At 49.1% G+C, this 21029-nt stretch overlaps 1 protein-coding gene across 2 annotated transcripts in view; it reads left to right on the forward strand.

Moving 5' to 3' along the window:
- Positions 1-21029, forward strand: part of TNPO3 (transportin 3) — a 171605-nt gene that overhangs the window by 129043 nt on the left and 21533 nt on the right. For both annotated transcript variants that reach the window (XM_088468653.1, XM_088468654.1), the window contains exons 18-19: positions 1656-1750; positions 11478-11634. In XM_088468653.1, coding sequence (XP_088324779.1) covers positions 1656-1750; positions 11478-11634 — 252 coding nt within the window. The remainder of the gene's footprint in view (positions 1-1655; positions 1751-11477; positions 11635-21029) is intronic.

A 21029-nucleotide genomic window follows, 5' to 3' on the forward strand; every position in this document is an offset into this window, starting at 1 on the left:
CTCCGATAAGCTTTGCAATGTATGAACGGTCAGTGGCACTGACAACTCCAACAGCTGCAGCTATCGATATCGACATCTGCAGCTATCATTGCCTTACCACACCACAGCAGGGAGAGCACTGACCGGGAGGTGAGAGACGGCGCATCAGCACTGGTCTGATGCGCTGTGTAGGAGTGTTCATTCCTCCACTCCGGCAGATGAGATTTACGTTTCATTGTTCGTGTTTCCTGCTTCACCTCTATAAAGAGGCAAAGCAGGAAGGGATATAGCGGCAACGTCTGTAATAGATATATCCCAGTGTTTGGTAAGGAGGGTTCAGGGGGTTGGTGCAGATAGGTAGTGGTGAGTATGGAGATGCCAGTGAGGTAGTGCAGAGAGATAGTGTTTGGTAAGGAGGGATCGGGAGTAGTGCACATAGGTAGTGGTGAGCCGTCTATAACCTTTGCGGTGCTGGTCAGTTGTGGGTAAATGAGACCACTACACATGTACTAACATTATGCTACACTGTACTGCCCCCCATATTATACCCTACTGTAGTGCCCCCACATTTATACCACACTGTACTTCATCCACTTTGTGCCACATTGTAGTGCCTACACATTTTGCCACACTGTAGTACCCAGTACACACACAATATACCCACAGTGTACTCACCAGAAGTATCACCAGTCAGCAGAGCAGCAGTCATAGGCATCCTCAATGATTTACTCCCATGAGGCATCTGCTGCTTATCTTCACGGGTCAGAGGAGCAGGTGATGGCTCCTCCAATCAAAGCTCAGCACATGCTCCTCTGACCCCTCTGCAGAGATTTCTGGGATTTATTACCCAGTAGTGCACTGCTGACTGCATTGTGGCCCTGTCCTGTGCGTGTTGCTGCCAGCTTGGTCAGTCACAGCCTTTATTACTGCCCGGCAAGCAGCTTCACTGAAGCCTGCCATACCGAACAGCACCATACGCCCCACCCTTCCGTGTGGCTACAAATCACTGGGGCCTACTGGGGATTTCACCGAAGCCCCGGTTGCCCAGTCCGCACATGTCCCTACATTATATGTATTGTTAGGTGGGCAGATTAGATTTTGGAAACATTTTTTAAGTTAATCGCTACTGTTTTGTGTTATCTTCCTTAATGGGTCTGGGGTGCTACAGATGAGTTTTTGGAATCGATCCCAGTGCATTTTGAATGTATACAATATTCCTCTCCATTTGAGAACATTTTAAATGTATACAATATTGTTCTCCATTTGAACACATTTTTTAATTTTTACAATATTCCTCTCCGTTTGAGAGAATTTAAGTCGACCTTTGTTTCAGTTGTGTATTTACTAGGGATGTGCAGGCTTGGATAGGTTCGAGTTTGCACGTGGAGTTCGGATTTTTCCCTCCAAAAAAATGGAACTCAGAGGCAAAACGTCATCTTGCACGGACGAACATCATCATTCCTGGACTTTTGTCCAGGAATAATGATGTTCGTCCATGCAAGATGACGTTTTGCCTCTTTCTGAGTTCCGTTTTTTTGGAGGGAAAAATCCGAACTCCACGTGCAAACTCTAACCTATCCGAGCCTGCACATCCCTAGTATTTACAGACTTGATTATTTTTGGTAATACCTAAAATTTGATCTGACCATATCTTGATATATTTCCTTTTTATATAGGCTCTTTGTGTTCCGACCTTTCAACTACTGGAGCGGCAAAATGGGCTACGCAATCACCCTGACACAGTAGACGACCTCTTTCGACTCTTTACAAGGTAACGTTAAATGAGGGGTCACATTGTTTTACTAATAGGTGCAGATTTCATCTTTTTTTTGCATCACGTTTTGCCCTCTTTGCTATACTCTGTTTGCATCTGTTAAAATAAATTAATCACTTCCTGCTACTTCTCTACCAATGATTGCCAATGACTTTCCTGACTATCTGCCTTCAAAAATGAAGGTATACTTTATCACAGGAAAAAACTACTTTTTGCACTCAACAGGTTGTCTTTTGGCAAGAATGCAAGTAATCACTAATGACCAAAGTGTTGTAGAATTTAAGCAATAGTAAAAGGATAGCACAGCTATAGAAGAACCTTCTATAAACCAGCTTTACCCAGATCTCTCCTTGGCATGAAGATTCCCCAGCCTCTGCAGACAATTCCAGTCATTATATGCTGCAAGGGGTAGTCAAACAGATTCCATTGAACTACACTGGGTTCCACTACGAGACTGCTTATATAGTTGTCATAATCATGGCACATGATTTCATACTTGTGTTTGATTAATATATAGATAATTATATTTCCAGAATTGGGGTTTGCACCAGGTTACTTTATCCATTAATTCAAAAACTAGATCTCCCTTTCATTGTTAAGATATATTCCCTTAGTATTGCATACCTCTTCTAGGGGTGCTACAAATATTCACACATGTACAAAAAAAAAAGTAGTCTTCAACAGAGTTCACAATAATCTTGTTTAGCAAAATACACAAAATATAACTTTTTGTTTGTTATTTCTAATAACCATTAAATTCATGGAGGTGTATTTAAACACCGCAAAAATAAAACAAAATGGTAAAGTGAGAAAATATTAAAATAAGGCTGTGCTGAGTCACTGATCCTTGTGGACCATGTACACATAACAGTACGAATATACAGCAACAATACTATTATCAGTTCACATTTCCAGTATTGTTGGGCTTATCGTTGCTATAGCATAGTGCCCTAAATATTATAGTAAAGTCCCTGCATTTGTTTATACAAATGGTCACAGATACTACTGTATCTGTATTGGCTACTATAAACTCACTGGGATATATCCTTGCAGCCCTAGAGGTCTTGGGCGACTTAAGCTGGGTACACTCTAGACAATATTTTGAACGATTTGGCCGATTCTGACACATCCGAACGTCAAATTGTTCAAATTGACCACTGTGTACGCTCTATCACAATACTGATGCGTGCTCCCACGGGTCGTTGGTCGCATCTTCAGATCTTTGTACATGCAGGAAGATCTATCAAACTTGTTAACGATTCACCGCAGATCGTTCAGTGTGTACGCATTAGCGATAGTCGAACGATATGTCGTTCTGACCTGGACGATGCAGCCGTCACTTGACAGCCATTCCCTGGACACTCCCCTCCTCCATTTTATGCCAGCATCGTGAGAGATCTGCAGCTTCACGAGCAGCCAGGCCCGCCCTTTCATAGCAGCAGCATCCAGGCCCGTTCACAGCACATATCATTGGTAAATAATATATATTACTGTCTCTCTACTGCTGGTGACACACTGCTGACCCCTAATGTGTATATGCCACTGGTCACCAATGTGTACACTGACCCCCAATGTGTATTATATGCCACTTCATCTGTGTGTAATCTACCCCTCGGGTGAATGCCCCGGTAACTCTGTTGGCAAAGGCCACAGTTATTCCTACCATGCAATCTGTGACGTTAAAGGTTCACACTGATAGAAAAACTGATGCTGTTCTGAAGTCCATGTTTACCCTGACAGGAGCTGCTGTTCGTCCTGTTTTGGCTAGCGCCTGAGTTGTTAGAGCTGTTGAAGCCTGGATAACCCTGTTGTCGTCTGATTTTTCCATCTCATTATGCAAATTCTGATTTCAGTACACTTACAGCACAAGTACGAGAGGCCCTTTTTTATGTTGGTGATGCTGTGTTGGACACAATTTCCATGCGGTCCAGGGTTTCTGCATTAGCTATTTTGGCCTGGAGGTCGATCTGGCTTCATTCTTGGAATGCGGGTCCTGAATCAAAGCATACCCTAGAAGCGGTGCCTTTTGAGGGCGAGTTTTTAGTTTTGTTCTGAACTTACGAAGATAATTTCACATGCTTCTTTGGGTCAATAGCCTGTATCTTCCAGTTTCTTCTATTAAGACAAAAGCACCTCGTTTTTTTGTCTTTTGGCCACAAGGAAGAGGATCTTGTCAGTCCTTCCGAGGTATGTCCAATTATCCCCGTAGGGGAGCCTTTCGAGCACGGAGCACCACTGGCACCTGTCGCACTGCCGCCAAACCAATAGACCTTCTACATGACGGTCCGGGGGCCCTGCAACCCTCTCAGGTCGTTGGGTCCGCCTCCTCAAATTCCGAGATGTTTGGCTTCAATCAAATCCGAATCGGTGTATACAAGTCATCATAACTAGAGGGTACAATCTCTATTTGTACGACTACTTATCACACCACTTTTTCTCCAATCCTTTACCACAAGATCCAAACAGATACTCTGGTTCCCATTCACCGACAAGGAGAAGGTTTCTATTCCAACCTTTTTCTAGTGGACAAACCAGACTAGTCTTTTTGCCCTATCCCGAATCTAAATTTCTAAATCCATACCTTTTTCTGTCAGTTCAAAATGGAGTCTGTGCTCCGTCATTGGAGCTATGGAAGCTGCCTAGTTCTTGGCGTCCATAGACATCAAGGACATTTACATTTTAGGAGAGGACATCAACACCTTCTCTGGTTTGCGTTGGGGAATTGGCATTTCGAATTTCGGGCCATACCTTTCGGACTTTCTACAGCTCCAAGAGTGTTCAAGAAAGTTATGGCTAATATGGTTTCTTTATTAAGGATTGCTGGGGTAACAATAGTTACATATTTGGATGATTTCTTGCTAAAGGATCTATCGGAGGACCTTCTGCTCCAACACCTACAGATTGCGATCTCTACCTTGCATGCTCCTGGCTGGATCGTCAATTTTCAAAAATCAAACCTACTGCTGGCTCAGCGGATGGTGTTTCTAGGACTCTTTTATTCGACAGTTTCTCAGAGTTATCCTTCCATCACAAAAGGTCCAGGAACTCTAATCCGGAGTACGACCTCTCCTTCAGTAGCATAGAGTCTGTTCTCCGGTGTATGCAGGTCCTAGAAAAAATGGTAGCAGCCTTCGAGGCGGTTCCGTGCCAGACCACTTCAACACTAGATTCTTCTCAGTTGGTTCAAGACAAGTCCTCCACTAGACAGACCGTTCCTCAGTTTGTCTCCTCAGACTCGTCACTCTCTACAGTGGTGGTTCCATACTCCAAATGTGACAAAGGGCTCCTCCTTTCACATTTGGAATTGGGTGATCATCACAACAGATGCCCGTCTGACAGAATGGGGTGCACTGCTACGGGACCAACATTTTCAGGGTCGATGGTCTCTTCAGGTGTTCCTCGAGTATCATCAATATCCTCCAGTTGCGGGCAATTAATTTTGCTCTGCAACAGGCTGACATCCTTACAGGGCCATCTGGTTCGGCTTCAATCGGACAATGCCACAGCGGTGGCTTATGTAAACAAATAAGGCGGGACTCGAAGCATGTAAGCCATGAAATATTTATCTTGCATCCTCCATTGAGTGGAGCCTTGGGTTCCCGCCATCTCGGCAAGAAGGTGTTGCAGGCAATTGGGGACCAGTGGGGGCTTCCTGACATAAACCTCATGGGATCTCGCCTGAACAAGAAATTACATCTGTACGGAGCAAGAGCCAGAGATGCTCAAGTGACTTTAGTGGATGCAATGTTGGCTCCTTGGTCATTCAATCTGGGTTATCTATTTCAGCCTCTGTCCATGTTACCCTGAGTACTTCAACGAGTCCGGCGGGAGGGTCTGACGGTCATCCTCATTGCTACAGACTGGCCTCGTCGCCAGTAGTTCTCTGGAGTATGCTGGCCGCAGATCTGTTCCGTCTTCCACTACGGGTAGGCCTTCTTTAACAAGGTTCATGTCTACACCAAAATTTTTAGTCAGTTGGCTTTGACGCAGTGGTTATTGTAACCAAAATCTTAAGAGCCTGTGGGTTTTCTCAGCCAGTGGTTCGGACTGTGATTCAAGCTCGTAAGCCAGTAACCCTCAGGATTTACCATCAGGGAGAGGCCCTAAGGGGGGAGTGTTAGGTTTAGGCACTAACCGGGAGGGGTTAGGGTGCGGGGTAGGGAGGGTTAGTTTTGGGTACAGTAAAGGAGGCTTATGGGGTGAATAGAGCAGGGGAACAGTACTTACTGTTCCCCTGTTGGGATTGTAGGCATTGTCTATTGACAGCCGGCATCTCGAGTGTCGGACATCATACCGATTCCCATGATTACCCTAGTTAAGGGCTGTTTGGATATATACAGTAATAGTGGTAAATCACATATCTTAACTCTAGCATAGATGTTGTTCTAGAGCAATACTGAAATATTATTATATCACACTTGGCAATAAATTATAGAGACATTTCATTATAGGAGTCTAATTAGTTATCCATTCCATATTTCTCTATATTGATGCTGGGGAACACTGGACCATGGGGTTATAGCTGGGACTGCAAGGAGCTGGCACTTAATTAACTCTATAACTTTAACTCTAAGCTCCTCCCCTCTGCAACCCCATGACTCCAGTGTAGTTTAAGTGCCTTAGGACAGTGGCACGATTTGGGAGGGTGGAGGAAGGGCTCGCTAACGGCGGCACCATCTCCCTGCACTTCGGTCTCCATCAGAGAGCAAGCCTTCACCCTTTTAGAGGGTGTGGGTGGCCGCGCTGTCTCGGATGGCGGACGCCATCTTGCCGGGCTGGAGATAGGCGGCCCCTTCGGGAGGTGCACCCTCGCATAGGCAGCCCGTACTGGGGCATACCAAGTGTTTTCCCCACTTAGGCGCAGGAGTGTGGTCGGTTGAACGGGGGGGCAGAGCCTATAAGCGCTGAGCTTCCCCGAACTCCCCCCATATTGCATGCTGCTGCCTGAGCTCGGTATTATCTGCTGCGTAGGATGCTGAGAGATCCTGCAGCTTGCAAGGCACCCGGAGTTCCAGCCTCCGAAGCAAAGGGCTGGCGTTTTCGTTAGTCGGTGGCTTCTGCTCCTCTCCTCTGGGACTCCTGACATCCAGGAAGGCTAAGTTGCTTTAATATAGATATATAAAGATATATACATAGATCTCTCTATATCTAAAAAAAAAATATATAGAGAGGAGAGAAAAAAAAAAAAATAGAGTAGCACTCTCTAGAAGCTGCATCAGCTGGGGGCATTCGGTATGAAAAGCCGATTGCCGCATGACCGGCAGTTCGATTCCCGGCTGCGGCAGCCCAACCAAATGGCAGAGCCCGGCAGCGGAAGCCCAACAGCGCTGGAAATCCCGATCTTCCCTAAGGTAAGTACTTACTAACCTAACCAACCCCCCTAACCCTCCTTAGGGGTACCTAACCCTAACTTACCCCCCTTCCCAGCTGCCTAACCCTAAGTCCCCCGGGGGAAGGTGCCTTACCCTAAGTCCCCCCCGGGGGTGCCTAACCCTCCCTCCCCCCCTAGCCTAACCCTCCCGGGGGGGGGGGGTGCCGCCTAGCCCTAAGTCCCCCCTGGGTGCCCTAAACCTAACCCTCCCCCACCCCCCGCAGCTGTCCGCTCGCGGCGCCTGCCATCCCTTCGATCGGGATGCCGGGCGCCTGTCTCCCGGCGTCGGGAAAATGACAGGCGTCTAGATTATAGACGCCTGTCATTTAACCCTAGGCGGAATAGAGGATTCGGGAAGCCAGCGGTTGGGATTGCGGCCACCGGCTTCCTAAACGTATCCCAGCTGGGATGCAAAAACTCATGCAAATCCATGAGGAAAGGCCATACTAAATGAAAAAAAGTGCGCTCACCAGGCTATATAAAAAAATAGAAGATATACTCATTTTATTTGTAGCATCCGTATAAACAGCATTTGTCTTTGGTCGCCGTTTTGGTCCGCGCAGGGACCTTTCTCAAGACCCACAACCTGCCATATCATCAGACAATATGTAAAGACATGTTGTCTGATGATATGGCAGGTTGTAGGTACGTGCTGAAATTCAGATGCTTCCGGTGCAGGCATGGCGGATAAACTGAAGGCTGGCTAGACAAACAGCGGTACTATGGCGTTGTTTTTTAAGTGTGCCCATTGTCACGCGAAATTGCCATGTGGACAGCCAGACTCCGTGGCGCTGTGCGTAGACTGTCAGTGGCGCACAGGTGTCGGGAGGCACAATTTCCACCTCAGAAGAGCCATCGTGGGCTCGGACTATAAGTCGGTCCACTTGGTACAGCTTATGACGCTTCAGCGGGAGGAACAGGTGCGCGCGGTGGCTGCGGCTGTTTCTGCCATATAGAGTGCTATGTCTCCGGTGGCTGCAGGTGCGAAACCACAGTCGGGGCCCGACCCACCTTGGCTTCGTACAGTGTAGCGCTCTGTGGCGGGTTCGAGAATGTCTCCTCTTATATGGAACGTTTCTTTGAGAACCCTAAGCTGCGCAAGGCGCATAGGCGCCCTACTCCTCCCAGGGCTTAGATGCTTCGGAGTCCGAGGAGGAGGAGGGTGAACTACCAGAAGAGAAGGTTCTCACAGAGGGGCAGGATCCAGATCCCTCATTGGGCCAAGGGGTGGAAGACCTAATCACTGCGGTGCAACAGTCGCTGGACTGCCTAGACTTGGATACCCAGGCACAAGCGGTGGGCCTGTTCAAGCGTCAAGAGGATTGTTTCTTTCCCTGCTTCCTCGGATCTCTCAGATCTTGCGGAAGAGGCGTGGAAGGCCCTGGACAAGAAATTCTCAATTCCTCGAAAGTTTGTGTCTCTTTAGCAACTTCCGTCAGACCATGTCACCAAGTGGGAGCAGCCTCCAAAGGTCGATGCGGCAGTGGCACGTTTGGCCGAGCACTCTACGCTTCTGGTGCAGGGTGCGGCGTCCTTCAAGGATCCATTGGATAAGAAATTGGAAGGTTGCCTTAAGTCCTCAGCGTAGGTCGTTCGGGCCATGGAGACATGGGCCGACAAGCTTGTGGCTGGAATTCAGAGTGATTTGTCCAGAGAGGCTTTAATGGATTTGGTGGAACAGCTTCGTGGGGCAGCTGAATATGTGTGCAAAGCCGTCCAGGATGGTGCTCGGGTAGCCCCTAGGGCATGGGCCTTCAACCTTTTGGCTCTCCAGCTGCTGTGAAACTACAGATCCCAGGAGGACACCTGCTCTAGTTCAGGGACCGGTGGGTGGAGTTGACGGCCAATTCCCCGGGACAAGGAGAAGAGAGTAGCCTTGGAACTGGCCACCAGTTTCCTGCTTGCGGAAGGAGTTGTTTCAGTTCCGATGGTGTTACGGAAATGTGGATTCTACTCCATCATCTTCCTTGTTCAGAAGCCCAACGGCACCTATCGCCCGATCTTGAACCTATGGGCCTTGAACACCAGACAGTGGGTGGACCGGTTCCGCGAGGAATCTCTTCCCTCTGTGTTCCAGGGAATGTCTGCCAACTAGTTTTTGGCCTCTCTCGACGTCCGGGACGTGTACCTCCACGTTCCGATTTGGTCAGATCATTATTCTCTCCTACGGTTTACAGTCGGCCCGGCACGCTATCAGTTCCAGGCTCTGCCTTTCGGCCTGGCAACAGCCCCATGGGTCTTCTCAAAGGTCATGGCGGCTATGACGAGCCTGCTGCACAAGGACGGAATAACGGTCGTTCCCTATTTGGACGATCTGCTGGTAAAGGCAGATTCAGCTTCCCAGTTGCAGACCCATATGCACCACACTGTGCTGGTGATTCAGGATCATGACTGGATCCTGAACTTTGAGAAATCTTACATGACGCCTTGCCAGCGCCTGATGTTCCTGGGAGTCATCTTCGACACCTCTCTCCAACGAGTCTTCCTGCCCGAGTCCAAAGCCTGGGCCCTCCAGGATTTGGCCATGACTCTGTTGTCGTTCCCTCATCCGTCCATCCGGCTGTGCATTAAGCTGTTGGGCACAATGGTCTCCACCTCTGAGACCATCCAGTACGCCCGTTTCCACTCGCGGGAGTTCCAGTGGGAAATTCTCTACAATTGGACGGGTCACACGGAGGACCTCTCCTTTCAGCATCTGGTTCGGTCGGACAGCACTCAGCAATCCCTTCAGTGGTGGCTGGTTTCCGATCACCTGCGAGGTCACTCCTTGGCTAATCCAGACTGGGTCATTGTGACCAAAGACGCAAGTCTTTTGGCGTACAGTTCTCCGGTCAGACAGCCTGGCCATTCCCTTCCCTGGGGGCGGCTGTTGAACGTCCCGTGGTCCAGTGTACCCCAGCATCAATGATGGAGAAATTAGGATTTTTGGGTACTTACAGTTGAAGCCTTTTCTCTGAATCATGCTGGAGGACACTGCGTTCCCTCCCTCACGCTCAGTCGTGTTGCGTTGTTTTTTTTTGTTTTTTTGACCGGTTGGTTCCTGAGGTTCTGTTTTTATTTTTGATTATAACAGTTTCACTGGGTTACTGCTTCTCCTTACCAGGCACTTTTGAAGTTGTACTGGAGTCATGGGGTTGCAGAGGGGAGGAGCTTTAGAGTTACAGTTATAGAGTTAATTAAGGCCCAGCTCCTTGCAGTCCCATCTACAACCCCATGGTCCAGTGTCCCCCAGCATGATTCAGAGAAGAGGATTCAATGGTAAGTACTCAAAAATCCTCTCTTCTCCTGGCCACAGTGTGGATAATTTATAGAATTCAATAATATGGAGTTAATTATCCATTAACATGGGCTTGTTGTATGACTTCTTCAGTAATTGCCCCTCATTACATAATATTAACTTTGGTGTTATCTTTCAGTTGTAGTTGTAATGGTATGTAGACACACATGTGTTGACACAGATTTAATATTGTTTTCTAGTTCATGTTTAATATGCAAGCCTAATTTGGATATTAGGGATTGTCATCTAGTATACATTCCTTTCTATATATCCGGAGAGAGTATCTTTATTATTAGTTTGCCGGGTATTTTATGCATGCTGGCGTCTTTGCCCCTCTGTTAATATTTGTCCAGCAGCAGTCAATACCAGGACAATAGTATGGTTGGTTCAGCAGTGTGTTTAGCCTAATATTTCTCTAGCCATCATCTTAACATACTCTGTATGGACTGCAACAATGTATTTATTTCACCTCCGAGTAAATTGCAACATTTGTATACTAATGCTGTCAACACATGGTGCTTTATATTGTAATTCAGCCAATAATTCTAGAGCTGCAAGGATATATCTCGGTGAGTGGGTATAGTAGCCAAAATACAGTAGTATCTGTGATCATTTCTATAAATTCATGTGGGGTCTTTACTGTAATATTTAGGGCACTACGCTATAGCAACGATAAGCGCCAAAAAACTGGAATTGTGAACTGACAGTGCAAATATACAGAAACAATACTATTATGTGTACATGGTCCACAACAAACAAGGATCAATGACTCAGCACACCCTTATTTTAATATTTTATCACTTCACTATTTTGTTTTGCTGTTTTTAAATGCATCTCTAAGGATTTAATGGTTAATAAAAATAACAAATAAAAGTTATATTTTGTGTTTTGCTAAACAAATTATTGTGCACTCTGCTACTACTTTTTTTTTTTTTTGTACATAGATAAACTTGCATCATCTGTGTTAGAATTCAGTATAGTATAGATCTATAAAGAATAAATCTAACCATTTGTGCTGTTTTAAGAAAGAGACTATGAATGCATTTCACAGCAGGTCACTGTTTCCTTCCTCTTAGGTTCATACAACGATGTCCTATTATCCTGCTGCAAAGTCAGGTGTTGATACACGTTTTGCAGTGGGCTATTGCTGCCACTACATTAGATCACCGGGATGCCAATTGCAGTGTAATGAAGTTTCTCCGTGATCTTGTACACACCGGGGTAGCCAATGATGTAAGTTTCTTTTGGGTGTGCACAAGCAAATGCCAGTCTTCACCCCTATAAGTGTTATGTTCTTTCAAGCTGCCATTTATGCTGGACGAATAATGTTATAATGGCATTAAAAGATTTAGTAGAATCCTGTTTTTTGTTTTTTTTCATGTGTTGTTGTTAATAACACTGTTTTCTTCATTATACCATAGGGGACAAAGGCGTAGACCATGGGGTTTAGGCTGGAGTAGGAGTCCGGGTACCAACTTGTTAAGCTTTTTCTCCCAGCAGCCCCGGCTCCTCCTCCTCCATATCCTAGCCCCAGGCAGGCCAGTTTAGTTTGGTACCTAGAAGGAGTGGGCACTGTTCTTAGAGACTGCTTTTAGGCAGTCTGGCATTTTAATATTTTAATTTTATACTTTTGAGTGGGCAGCGCAAGGTGTCCTATAGGACTGCCGCTTTACCGACCCCCTGTGCCGGCGAGTGGGTCAGTGTCTTTGGCTGGTCCCCAGCACACACCATGGACCAGCAGCCAGACACTTCAGGGGAGCAGGTAAGTGCGGCTTGTGGGGAGCCGCGTTGCAGCGGCTGTCACCGCCGGTGTGGGAGACCACCAGTGGTGCTGATAGTGGTCGGCCAGGCCGCCTGGTGCCTCCACTAGATCACCAGGGCAGCAGACAATGGGGCGCTTCTATGGAGGCGGCCATTGCCCTGGGGGTTTTGTTACAGCAAGGGGGGAAGTAGGCTCTCCCGGTCAGCCCCTTCCCCGCTCCCTTGGTGCACTCCCTCACAGCAGAAACCTGTCTTTGGAATACTCCTCTCTCCCCTCCTATACTGAGATGCTGAGTGGCCATTTTAGCTTGTGCCTGCTGCAACTTGTCTCCCTGTATACCTTCTCTGCGGTCAGGTTATATTTTCAGCTCCTTCCTAACCATTGGGGTCTAGATTGTTGAACAATTATTGTCCATGTGTTTCTTGCTTGAATGTTTGTGTGTGCATTCCCTATGTTTTTGCTTGTATCCTGTGTTTCTACTTCAGGGTCCATAGGGGTCCACAGGGTGACCTTGGGGTATAGCTGGATCCTGGATCCTCGGGCACCACGGAGTTAAAGCTTTCAGCTGCTCCCAGGATGCACTTGGGTCCAACCTCCCCTATACCCCGCCCCCGAGCCACAGGCACCTCAGTTTTAGATGGTGCCCGGCCGGAGTCGGGTCACCCTGCGGGGTGGGCTGCTGGAGCAGCCCCCTAAAGCTTTTAATTTTTTATTTAACTTAGTTAAATTTATTTATTTATTTTTTACTACAGTTTTTCTACAGAGCGGCAGCGCTGGGCTGTCTGTACAGACGCCCACGCTGCCGCTCCTTCTCCCTGCTGGCGCCGCTACGCCAGCACTGAACTGGGGATCGCGGCGGGGGAAGCCAGAGTCTGTACTAGCCGGACTCTGGTTTCCCCCGGGACTGCTGCCGGAAGACGCCGGGGAGATCAGGTAAGCCGCGCACCGCTGATTAGCGGCGGTGCGCGGGTTCCTTTCAAATGCAGTCCCATGCCCCCGGTTCTAGGGGACAGACAGGGGGCGCTAGCGGTGGCGGCGGGCCCCCCCTCCAGCGGAGGCATACCCCGCCAGACCACTAGACCACCAGGGTAAATTAAGCGGCAAGCGGGATGCCGGCAAGCCCTGGGGTTAATATGCTAGCCAGGGGAGGAAGCCTTCCCTGTCTAGCGGCTCCTCCCCTCAGCTCAGCGCGCCTTTCAGCTCGTAGTCTGGCGTCGCTGAGCTGCAGCTACACGGCCACTCCTCCTCTGAGGTCTCCAGCGGCCATTTTCTCTGTGGCAGTGTGGATACTCTCAGGGAGCACGCGGACCGGTCCCCCTGTGTACCTCTCCCCTGCAGAAGGACAGTGTACACAGCACTATAGCCCTCCCAGACACTGAATCTGGGCAGGTTGATTGTAGTGGAAAGGTGCAGTGAGTATATCTTCCTGCATGGTATGTGACTTTTGCTAGTGCTGCCTGTCTGTGTCTTTTTTCTACTTACTGTCAGCCTATACCTATCCCTTTCCTTCTCCTACAAGCCCTACAGGTGTGCGGGGGAAGGGTGTTTCTACAGACCTCACCTATATAAATCACGTATTTGTGAGGTCCGTCACATACAGTTGTGTGCTACACGGTGCCATATTGTGGGCTGTTGTCCAGCACACGGTGAGTGCGCACGTTTTCTTCCAACGTCATGTCCGAGGAGGAGATTGAGCACTCCGGGGCTCCGGTATTGTTCTCCTGCAGGCGCTGTTCTGCAGGAGTTGATAGGGAGGATTTGTCACAGGACGGCCTGTGCGGACAGTGCCAGGCGCTCCCTGGTATGTCTAAACCTCCCATGTCGCAGGAGCCACCGTGGGCGATGTTTACCCAGGTGCTGGTGTCCATCGCGGACCGTCTGTCGGTCCCGACTGCCACCCCTACTAGGGCGTTGCCCCAGCCTGCCATCCCCCATTCCCCGGGTGTCCCACAATTATTGCAGACTCCCCCGGGGTCTCAGCCTGTTGGTCCCTATGCAGGGTTGCCAATGTATATTCAGTCCACCCCTGTGGCACAGCAGGCTGTCGTGCCGTTTCAGGCTCCTGTGGCAACTCCTCCACCCTGGGTGGATGCGCTTTCCCACACTGTCCAAGATTTGGCGGCAACATCTTCGGCCTTTCAGTCGATGTTGCGCAGTGACGTGCCCTCCAGGGCGTCTAAACGCTCAGTCATGGCGCAGGCTGCGCATCTTCCGGATTCTGAGGGGTCCTCGGACGATGGTGAGGTGCAGGATGACTCAGCCTCAGATGCCTCAGTCCAGGAGGTAGACAGTAAGTCTTCCATCAATGTGCGGGCTCTGGTTAAGGCGGTGCGGGCCATTCTTCTGATTGAGGATGAGGCACCCGCTCCCAAGTCGAGGTATCCTAGTTTTAAAAGAGCTAAGGTTACTTCTGCAGTGTTCCCCTTGTCTGATCAGTTGACTGATCACATGGCGGTGGCCTGGCAGACACCCAGTAAGCGTTTCCTGCCACAGAAACGCTTGGCGTCCAATTATCCATTCCCGGAGGCGCATTGTAAGAAATGGGAAACTCCGCCTGCAGTCGATTCCCATGTAACACGCCTCATCAGGAGTGCTACTTTGCCATTGCCGTCTATATCCTCGCTGAAGGATCCTACGGACAGGAAGGTGGAGACTTGTTTAAAGTCTATTTATTCTCTCTCAGGGGCGGTAGCCCGGCCGTCCATGGCCATCTCCTGGGTGGCCAAGGCCATTGAGGGGTGGGCCAACGCCTTGGAGGACGCGTTTACGGATGAAGCTCCGGACGTCCCGAGGGCGTTGTTAGGACAGATGAGAGATGCCGCCTCCTACATTGGAGAAGCATCTTTGGATGCTAGCCTGTTGACCTCTAGGGTTTCGGCGGCAGCAGTGTCTGCTCGTAGATCCTTGTGGTTGCGGTCTTGGAGAGCAGACGCGGATTCAAAGAAAGGCTTGGAGGCCTTACCTTTTAATGGAGAATTACTATTTGGTCCGGACCTGGACAAAATAGTAGATACCCTGGCGAAATCCAAGTCAGCCTTCCTCCCTTCAGCTACTACACCTGCTAAGGTCCGGAGCTCGGCCTTTCGTTCCTTTCGGGTTCAGGGCAGGGCAAAGGGTCAGTCTTTCCCGAGGCAGTCCGCACCCAAGACCGCCTCAAAGCCAAAGAAGCAAGCCTGGAGTGCTAGGCGCCCTTCTTCCAAGCCAGAAGATAAGCCTTCTGCGTGATGGGACGGGCCTCCCTCTGGGGGACCCCAGAGTGGGAGGCCGACTTCTTCAATTCGCCCAGTGCTGGCACAATACCACCACGGATGCCTGGGTGCGAGAAGTGGTCTCCCAGGGGTACGCACTGTCTTTTCGGCACAGGCCGCCTTGCCAGTTTTTTTGCACAAGTCCTTCTCAGGACAAAACCAAGGCCTTGCAGGTTCAGGAAGCCATAGAGGCCTTGCTGACGGCGGGGGTCATTATACCCGTACCACAGTCTCAACGTGGGATGGGGTATTACTCTACGCTGTTTCTGGTGCAGAAACCCAATGGCTCTCATCGCCCCATACTCAATTTGAAGTCCCTGAACAGGTTTTCTCAGGGTTCCCAAATTCAGGATGGAAACTTTGCGTTCCATCATTCTGGCGATGGAACCGGGGGATTATATGGTCTCCCTGGATATCCAGGACGCCTACCTCCATGTGCCTATAGCAACATCGCACCAACAGTTTCTGCAGTTTGCTATTCTCCACAACCACTACCAATTCAGGGCTCTACCCTTTGGTCTCTCCACGGCACCAGGGGTATTTACCAAGGTGATGGCGGTCATGGCGGCTCACCTTCGGAGCCAGGGGATACGGTTGCTACCGTATCTAGATGACCTCCTCTTGCTGGCAAGCTCCCCGGAGGTACTGATCCAGCATCTCCACCTGACGGTCGCTTGTCTACAGGCGCACTGCTGGTTGATCAACTGGAAGAAGTCCTCCCTCTTCCCATCACAGCGGATGGCTCATTTGGGGGCCCTGCTGGACTCTCGTCAGCAGCGGATTTTTCTGACTCCAGAGAAGGTCTCCTCCTTACAGCTGCGGATTCACGGCTGTCTGAGCAGTGGCAGAGTGTCGGTGCACTCAGCGATGAGAGTTTTGGGGTCCATGGTGTCGGCATTCGACATGGTGGAGTTTGCCCAGTTCCATTCCAGGCCCCTGCAGGGGCTGATTTTTTCGGAATGGAATGGATTGCCACACAGGATCCGCTCTCAGATGCTGATGTTGTCCTCGGAGGTGCGTCTGTCTCTAGCCTGGTGGCTGCAGACAGCTCATCTCCTAGAAGGGCGCCCCTTTTGGATCCCGGAATGGGTTCTGCTCACGACAGATGCCAGTCTCCGGGGTTGGGGGGCGGTGACAGGCTCCTTGTCACTTCAGGGTCGTTGGTCGGCGGAGGAAGCGATTCTTCCCATCAACATCCTGGAACTGAGGGCAGTATACAGAGCCCTGCAGTCGTCCGGCACCGCTCTTCACGGAAGGGCTGTTCAGGTGCAGTCAGACAACGCCACCACGGTGGCGTACATCAATCACCAGGGAGGGACTCGCAGTCGAGCTGCGATGTCTGAGGTGTCCCGCGTCCTGGCTTGGGCGGAGCGCTATCTTCCAGCTCTCTCGGCAGTTTTCATCCCAGGAGTACTCAATTGGGAGGCAGACTTCCTCAGCCGTTACGACGTGCATCCCGGGGAATGGTCGCTTCATCCAGAGGTATTCCAACTACTCGTGGACAAGTGGAGGCTGCCAGAGCTGGACCTGATGGCGTCCCGTCACAATCACAGGCTGCCCATGTACGGGTCAAGGACAAGGGACGCAGGCGCAAGTCTGATAGACGCGCTGTCGGTGAGATGGCTGTTTCAACTGGCTTACTTGTTCCCTCCGATATCTCTGCTGCCTCGGGTCCTGCGCAAGTTCAAACAGGACGGAGGCACACTGATCCTGGTGGCCCAGAAGGCCGTGGTACTCCGATCTGCGGAGCTTGTCCATCGACGCTCCGTTCCTCCTACCTCAACGGCGGGACCTGTTGTCTCAGGGGCCCTGTCTTCACCCGGATCTGGGTCGACTATCTTTGACGGCGTGGCTCTTGAGACAGCCGTCCTGAGGTCTCGGGGCTTTTCTAGCTCCGTTATTACCACCATGCTGAGGGCGCGCAAGCCTGCTTCCGCGAGGATCTATCACAGAGTGTGGCACACTTACTTTCAGTGGTGTGAGGCCAGAAAACATGATCCCCAGGTGTTCCGGGTTTCGCGTATTTTGGCTTTCCTTCAGTCGGGTTTCGACTTAGGATTACGTCTTTCCTCACTGAAGGTGCACGTGTCTGCTCTGTCGGTGTAGTTCCAGCACAGGATCGCTGCTATGCCGGACGTACACACCTTTTTCCAGGGAGTTTTAAGAATCCAGCCTCCCTTTGTGCCACCTGTGGCCCCGTGGGATTTGGCGGTGGTTCTTCGGGCCTTACAGGGTCCGCCTTTTGAGCCCTTGGAGTCAGTGGAGCTCAAGTGGCTAACTTTTAAGACTGTTTTCCTCTTGGCAATTGCTTCTGCCAGGAGGGTTTCAGATTTGGGGGCGCTTTCTTGTCATCCCCCTTTTCTGATTTTTCATCAGGACAGAGCGGTGCTTCGCACTCGTCCTGATTTCCTGCCTAAGGTGGTTTCCAGGTTCCACATTAATCAGGAAATTGTTGTACCAGCCTTTCAGTCGCCTGATCTTTCGGCTGGGGAGACTTCCTTAGACGTTGTCCGTGCACTCCAGGTTTATGTGGACCGGACTAGTTCTGTGAGGAAGTTTGATTCTTTGTTTATCTTCTTTGGTTTTCACAAGAGGGGTTGGCCTGCCAACAAACAGAATCTAGCCCGTTGGCTTCGTTCTGTTATTATTGAGGCTTATATGCAGGAGGGTTTACCTGTTCCAGCCTCTGTTAAGGCTCATTCCACTCGGTCTGTGCGTCCCTCTTGGGCTGCTAGACGTGGCGCCTCTGCTGTTCAGCTCTGTAAGGCGGCCACCTGGTCTTCCATTCAGACCTTTTTGAGGTTCTATGCGTTTGACACCTTTGCCTCTCAGGATGCATCCTTTGGGCGCCGGGTTCTCCTATCAGCACAGGAGCGTCCCCGCCCTTAGTTGGACTGCTTTGGGACATCCCCAAGGTCACCCTGTGGACCCCTATGGACCCTGAAGTAGAAAACAAGAGATATGGTAAGAACTTACCTTTGTTATCTCTGTTTCTACGAAGTCCATAGGGTCCACAGGGCACCTGCCCTGACGCACCTGGCTTCATATGGGCTGTGTGACTGGTCACCGGTTTTCCGTCTCCCATTTCTGTGAGTATGGTTCTTGTGTGTTCCAGTCTTCCTTCTCTCTGTTTCGTCTCCTCCTCCGGCCTGGGCTGCTTACCAACTGAGGTGCCTGTGGCTCGGGGGCGGGGTATAGGGGAGGTTGGACCCAAGTGCATCCTGGGAGCAGCTGAAAGCTTTAACTCCGTGGTGCCCGAGGATCCAGGATCCAGCTATACCCCAAGGTCACCCTGTGGACCCTATGGACTTCGTAGAAACAGAGATAACAAAGGTAAGTTCTTACCATATCTCTTGTTTTTCTTCAATTGTCAGTGTGTTTTTTTTTTTTCTTTCTATTCTATCTGTCTTTTTTCTATTTAGATAGCTTAGAGTGTTTGTTGTGGGGTTCAGTAACTCCTTTCTGGAAAAGCCTCACTTATTGTGATCCGGTCAAGAAAAGTACTCATTGCATTACCCCTTAGTTGCATACTCTTGTTTGACGTTTGATGGCAACACCTAGTGTCCCAGGCTGTGTCCTATCCAGTAAGAGCCTCGGTGGTCCAGTGGTTGATGCGGCAGTGATCAGCCTGTCTACAATTGCGTCTGTCTGCATGCCTGCATCCTCTCACAGGCTGTGATACTGCCGTGCATAGGCAACCGTTTCACCACACTCTCTCTGTATCTGGGGGCAATCTGTTTCCCGCAGTTAGCAGCCACTCGTATTGATGATTGGTGGATGGCCGGAAGTGTCCACCAATCAGGGAGCTGAAAGCGCGCAGAGACAGGGCGCGGAAACATGAGGTGAGAACAGAGTGACAGCCAGCGGCGGCGAAAGGAGGGGGACGGAGGAGGATTGGCCAATCTTATGACTATTAACAGTTAATATACCCGATCTTTACTAGTATTGTCTATTCTTTGCATATTGTTTTATTCGGTTATTGTTTTTTCTTTTCTATTTTAACTGCGCATATGTACTACTATAACCATATTGTATTGTCTTTATATTTACATTTTATTTATGCCAACCAGTAACACATACATAATAAATATTTTATTTAATTTTATCAATTTTTTTAAATATCGAATATGTAATTATTGTAATATATTTTTCATACCTTATCCATATATGCTGAAAAACCACATCCCCTAGTGCATCTAACAAGACCCAACCCATAATCAACTCTGCTATCTCAGTGATCAAGAAAGGGATCACAGTGGTCTGTGGCAGCCTATAAACATACCATTAGAGGATACCTTCCCCCCTTTTCCTTGAAAATAGCGCGGAAACACCCCTATTATATTTAGGCTTTCAACCAACTCTGTGGCCCCCAGTTTTGTCAGCCCACCCTCAGCTGGACAGACCTTCCTGCCCTGTCTGTGGTGACAGCTCATTCCACCCGATTGGTCGGAACTTCTGTGACAGCTCGCCGGGGTGCCTCGGCTGAGCAGCTTTGTAGGGCAGCTATATTGTTCTCTGCCCACAAGTTCCTCAAATTCTATTCTTTTGACACCTTCACCACTGCGGATGAAGGGTTCTCAGCGCAGCACAGGAAGGTCCTATCCCTTTTGGGATGGCTTTGGGATGTCCCATGATCTAAGCCTCTGTCCCCTTTGGTATGATGAAGAAAAAAATAATTTTTGTTCTTATCTGGTTAAATCCTTTTTCTTCGGAATCCATAGGGGGGGACACAGGGCGCCCACCCTGACGTACCTTTTCTTGCGGAGTTTTTACTTCCAATTCACCTTTTAGCATTTCAGGGTATTTGAACCTGTGTGTCTGCCTTCCTTCTCCTCTTTGTCGCTCCTGCCCTGGGCTTGCTAACTTAACTGGCCTGCCTTGGGTAAGGGGCGGGGTATAGGGGAAAAGGAGCTGGGGCTAATGGGAAAGAAAGCTTAACTAGTTGGTGCCCGAACTCCTACTCCAGCCTATACCCCATGGTCTAAGCCTGTGTCCCCTATGAATTCAGAAGAAAAGCATTTAACCAGGTAAGAACATAAATCTCCTTTTCTGCAACCAAAACCTCTTTTTATGATAAAAGTTCCTGTGTTACAAGAATTATAGTAGTTATACGCTGAATGTTTAATTAGACTTTGTAAGCTATTATTATGGTTAGTTTATATCACTGTGCTGCTGTTGCATCAATAAGATCTACAGATTTAGCTCCTGACTCTAAAGCTGGTACATGCCTAAAGATTTTCTGTCCAAACATCCAACTTGTTGATTAGTTGGAATGAAAATCTGGTAACGTATGGGAGTAACTGATGATCAGCAATTTGCTCCTAAATGCCAGAAAACAGATGAAAATGGTCGTCAGACAAGTTTGTTAAATGTTTGATCTAAACTATTTGTTCAAACAACAGTTTTTGTCCATCTTCCGGCATTTGGGAGCAAATTGCTGATTAACATTTGCTTTCATACCTTACCAGACTTTCATTCCAACCAATCAACTAGTTGGATGGTTGGACAGAAAATCTTTAGGTGTTCACCCAGCCATACCCATTCCTCTTCCCCTTCTGCATACACAGTATTATAGTATAAAATCAGGGATAATTGTTTCTTGCAGCACTGTGCATACA

The sequence above is a fragment of the Taudactylus pleione genome, unplaced genomic scaffold (assembly GCF_031769625.1).
Source record: "Taudactylus pleione unplaced genomic scaffold, aTauple2 ptg000086l, whole genome shotgun sequence".
NCBI classification, from domain to species: domain Eukaryota; kingdom Metazoa; phylum Chordata; class Amphibia; order Anura; family Myobatrachidae; genus Taudactylus; species Taudactylus pleione.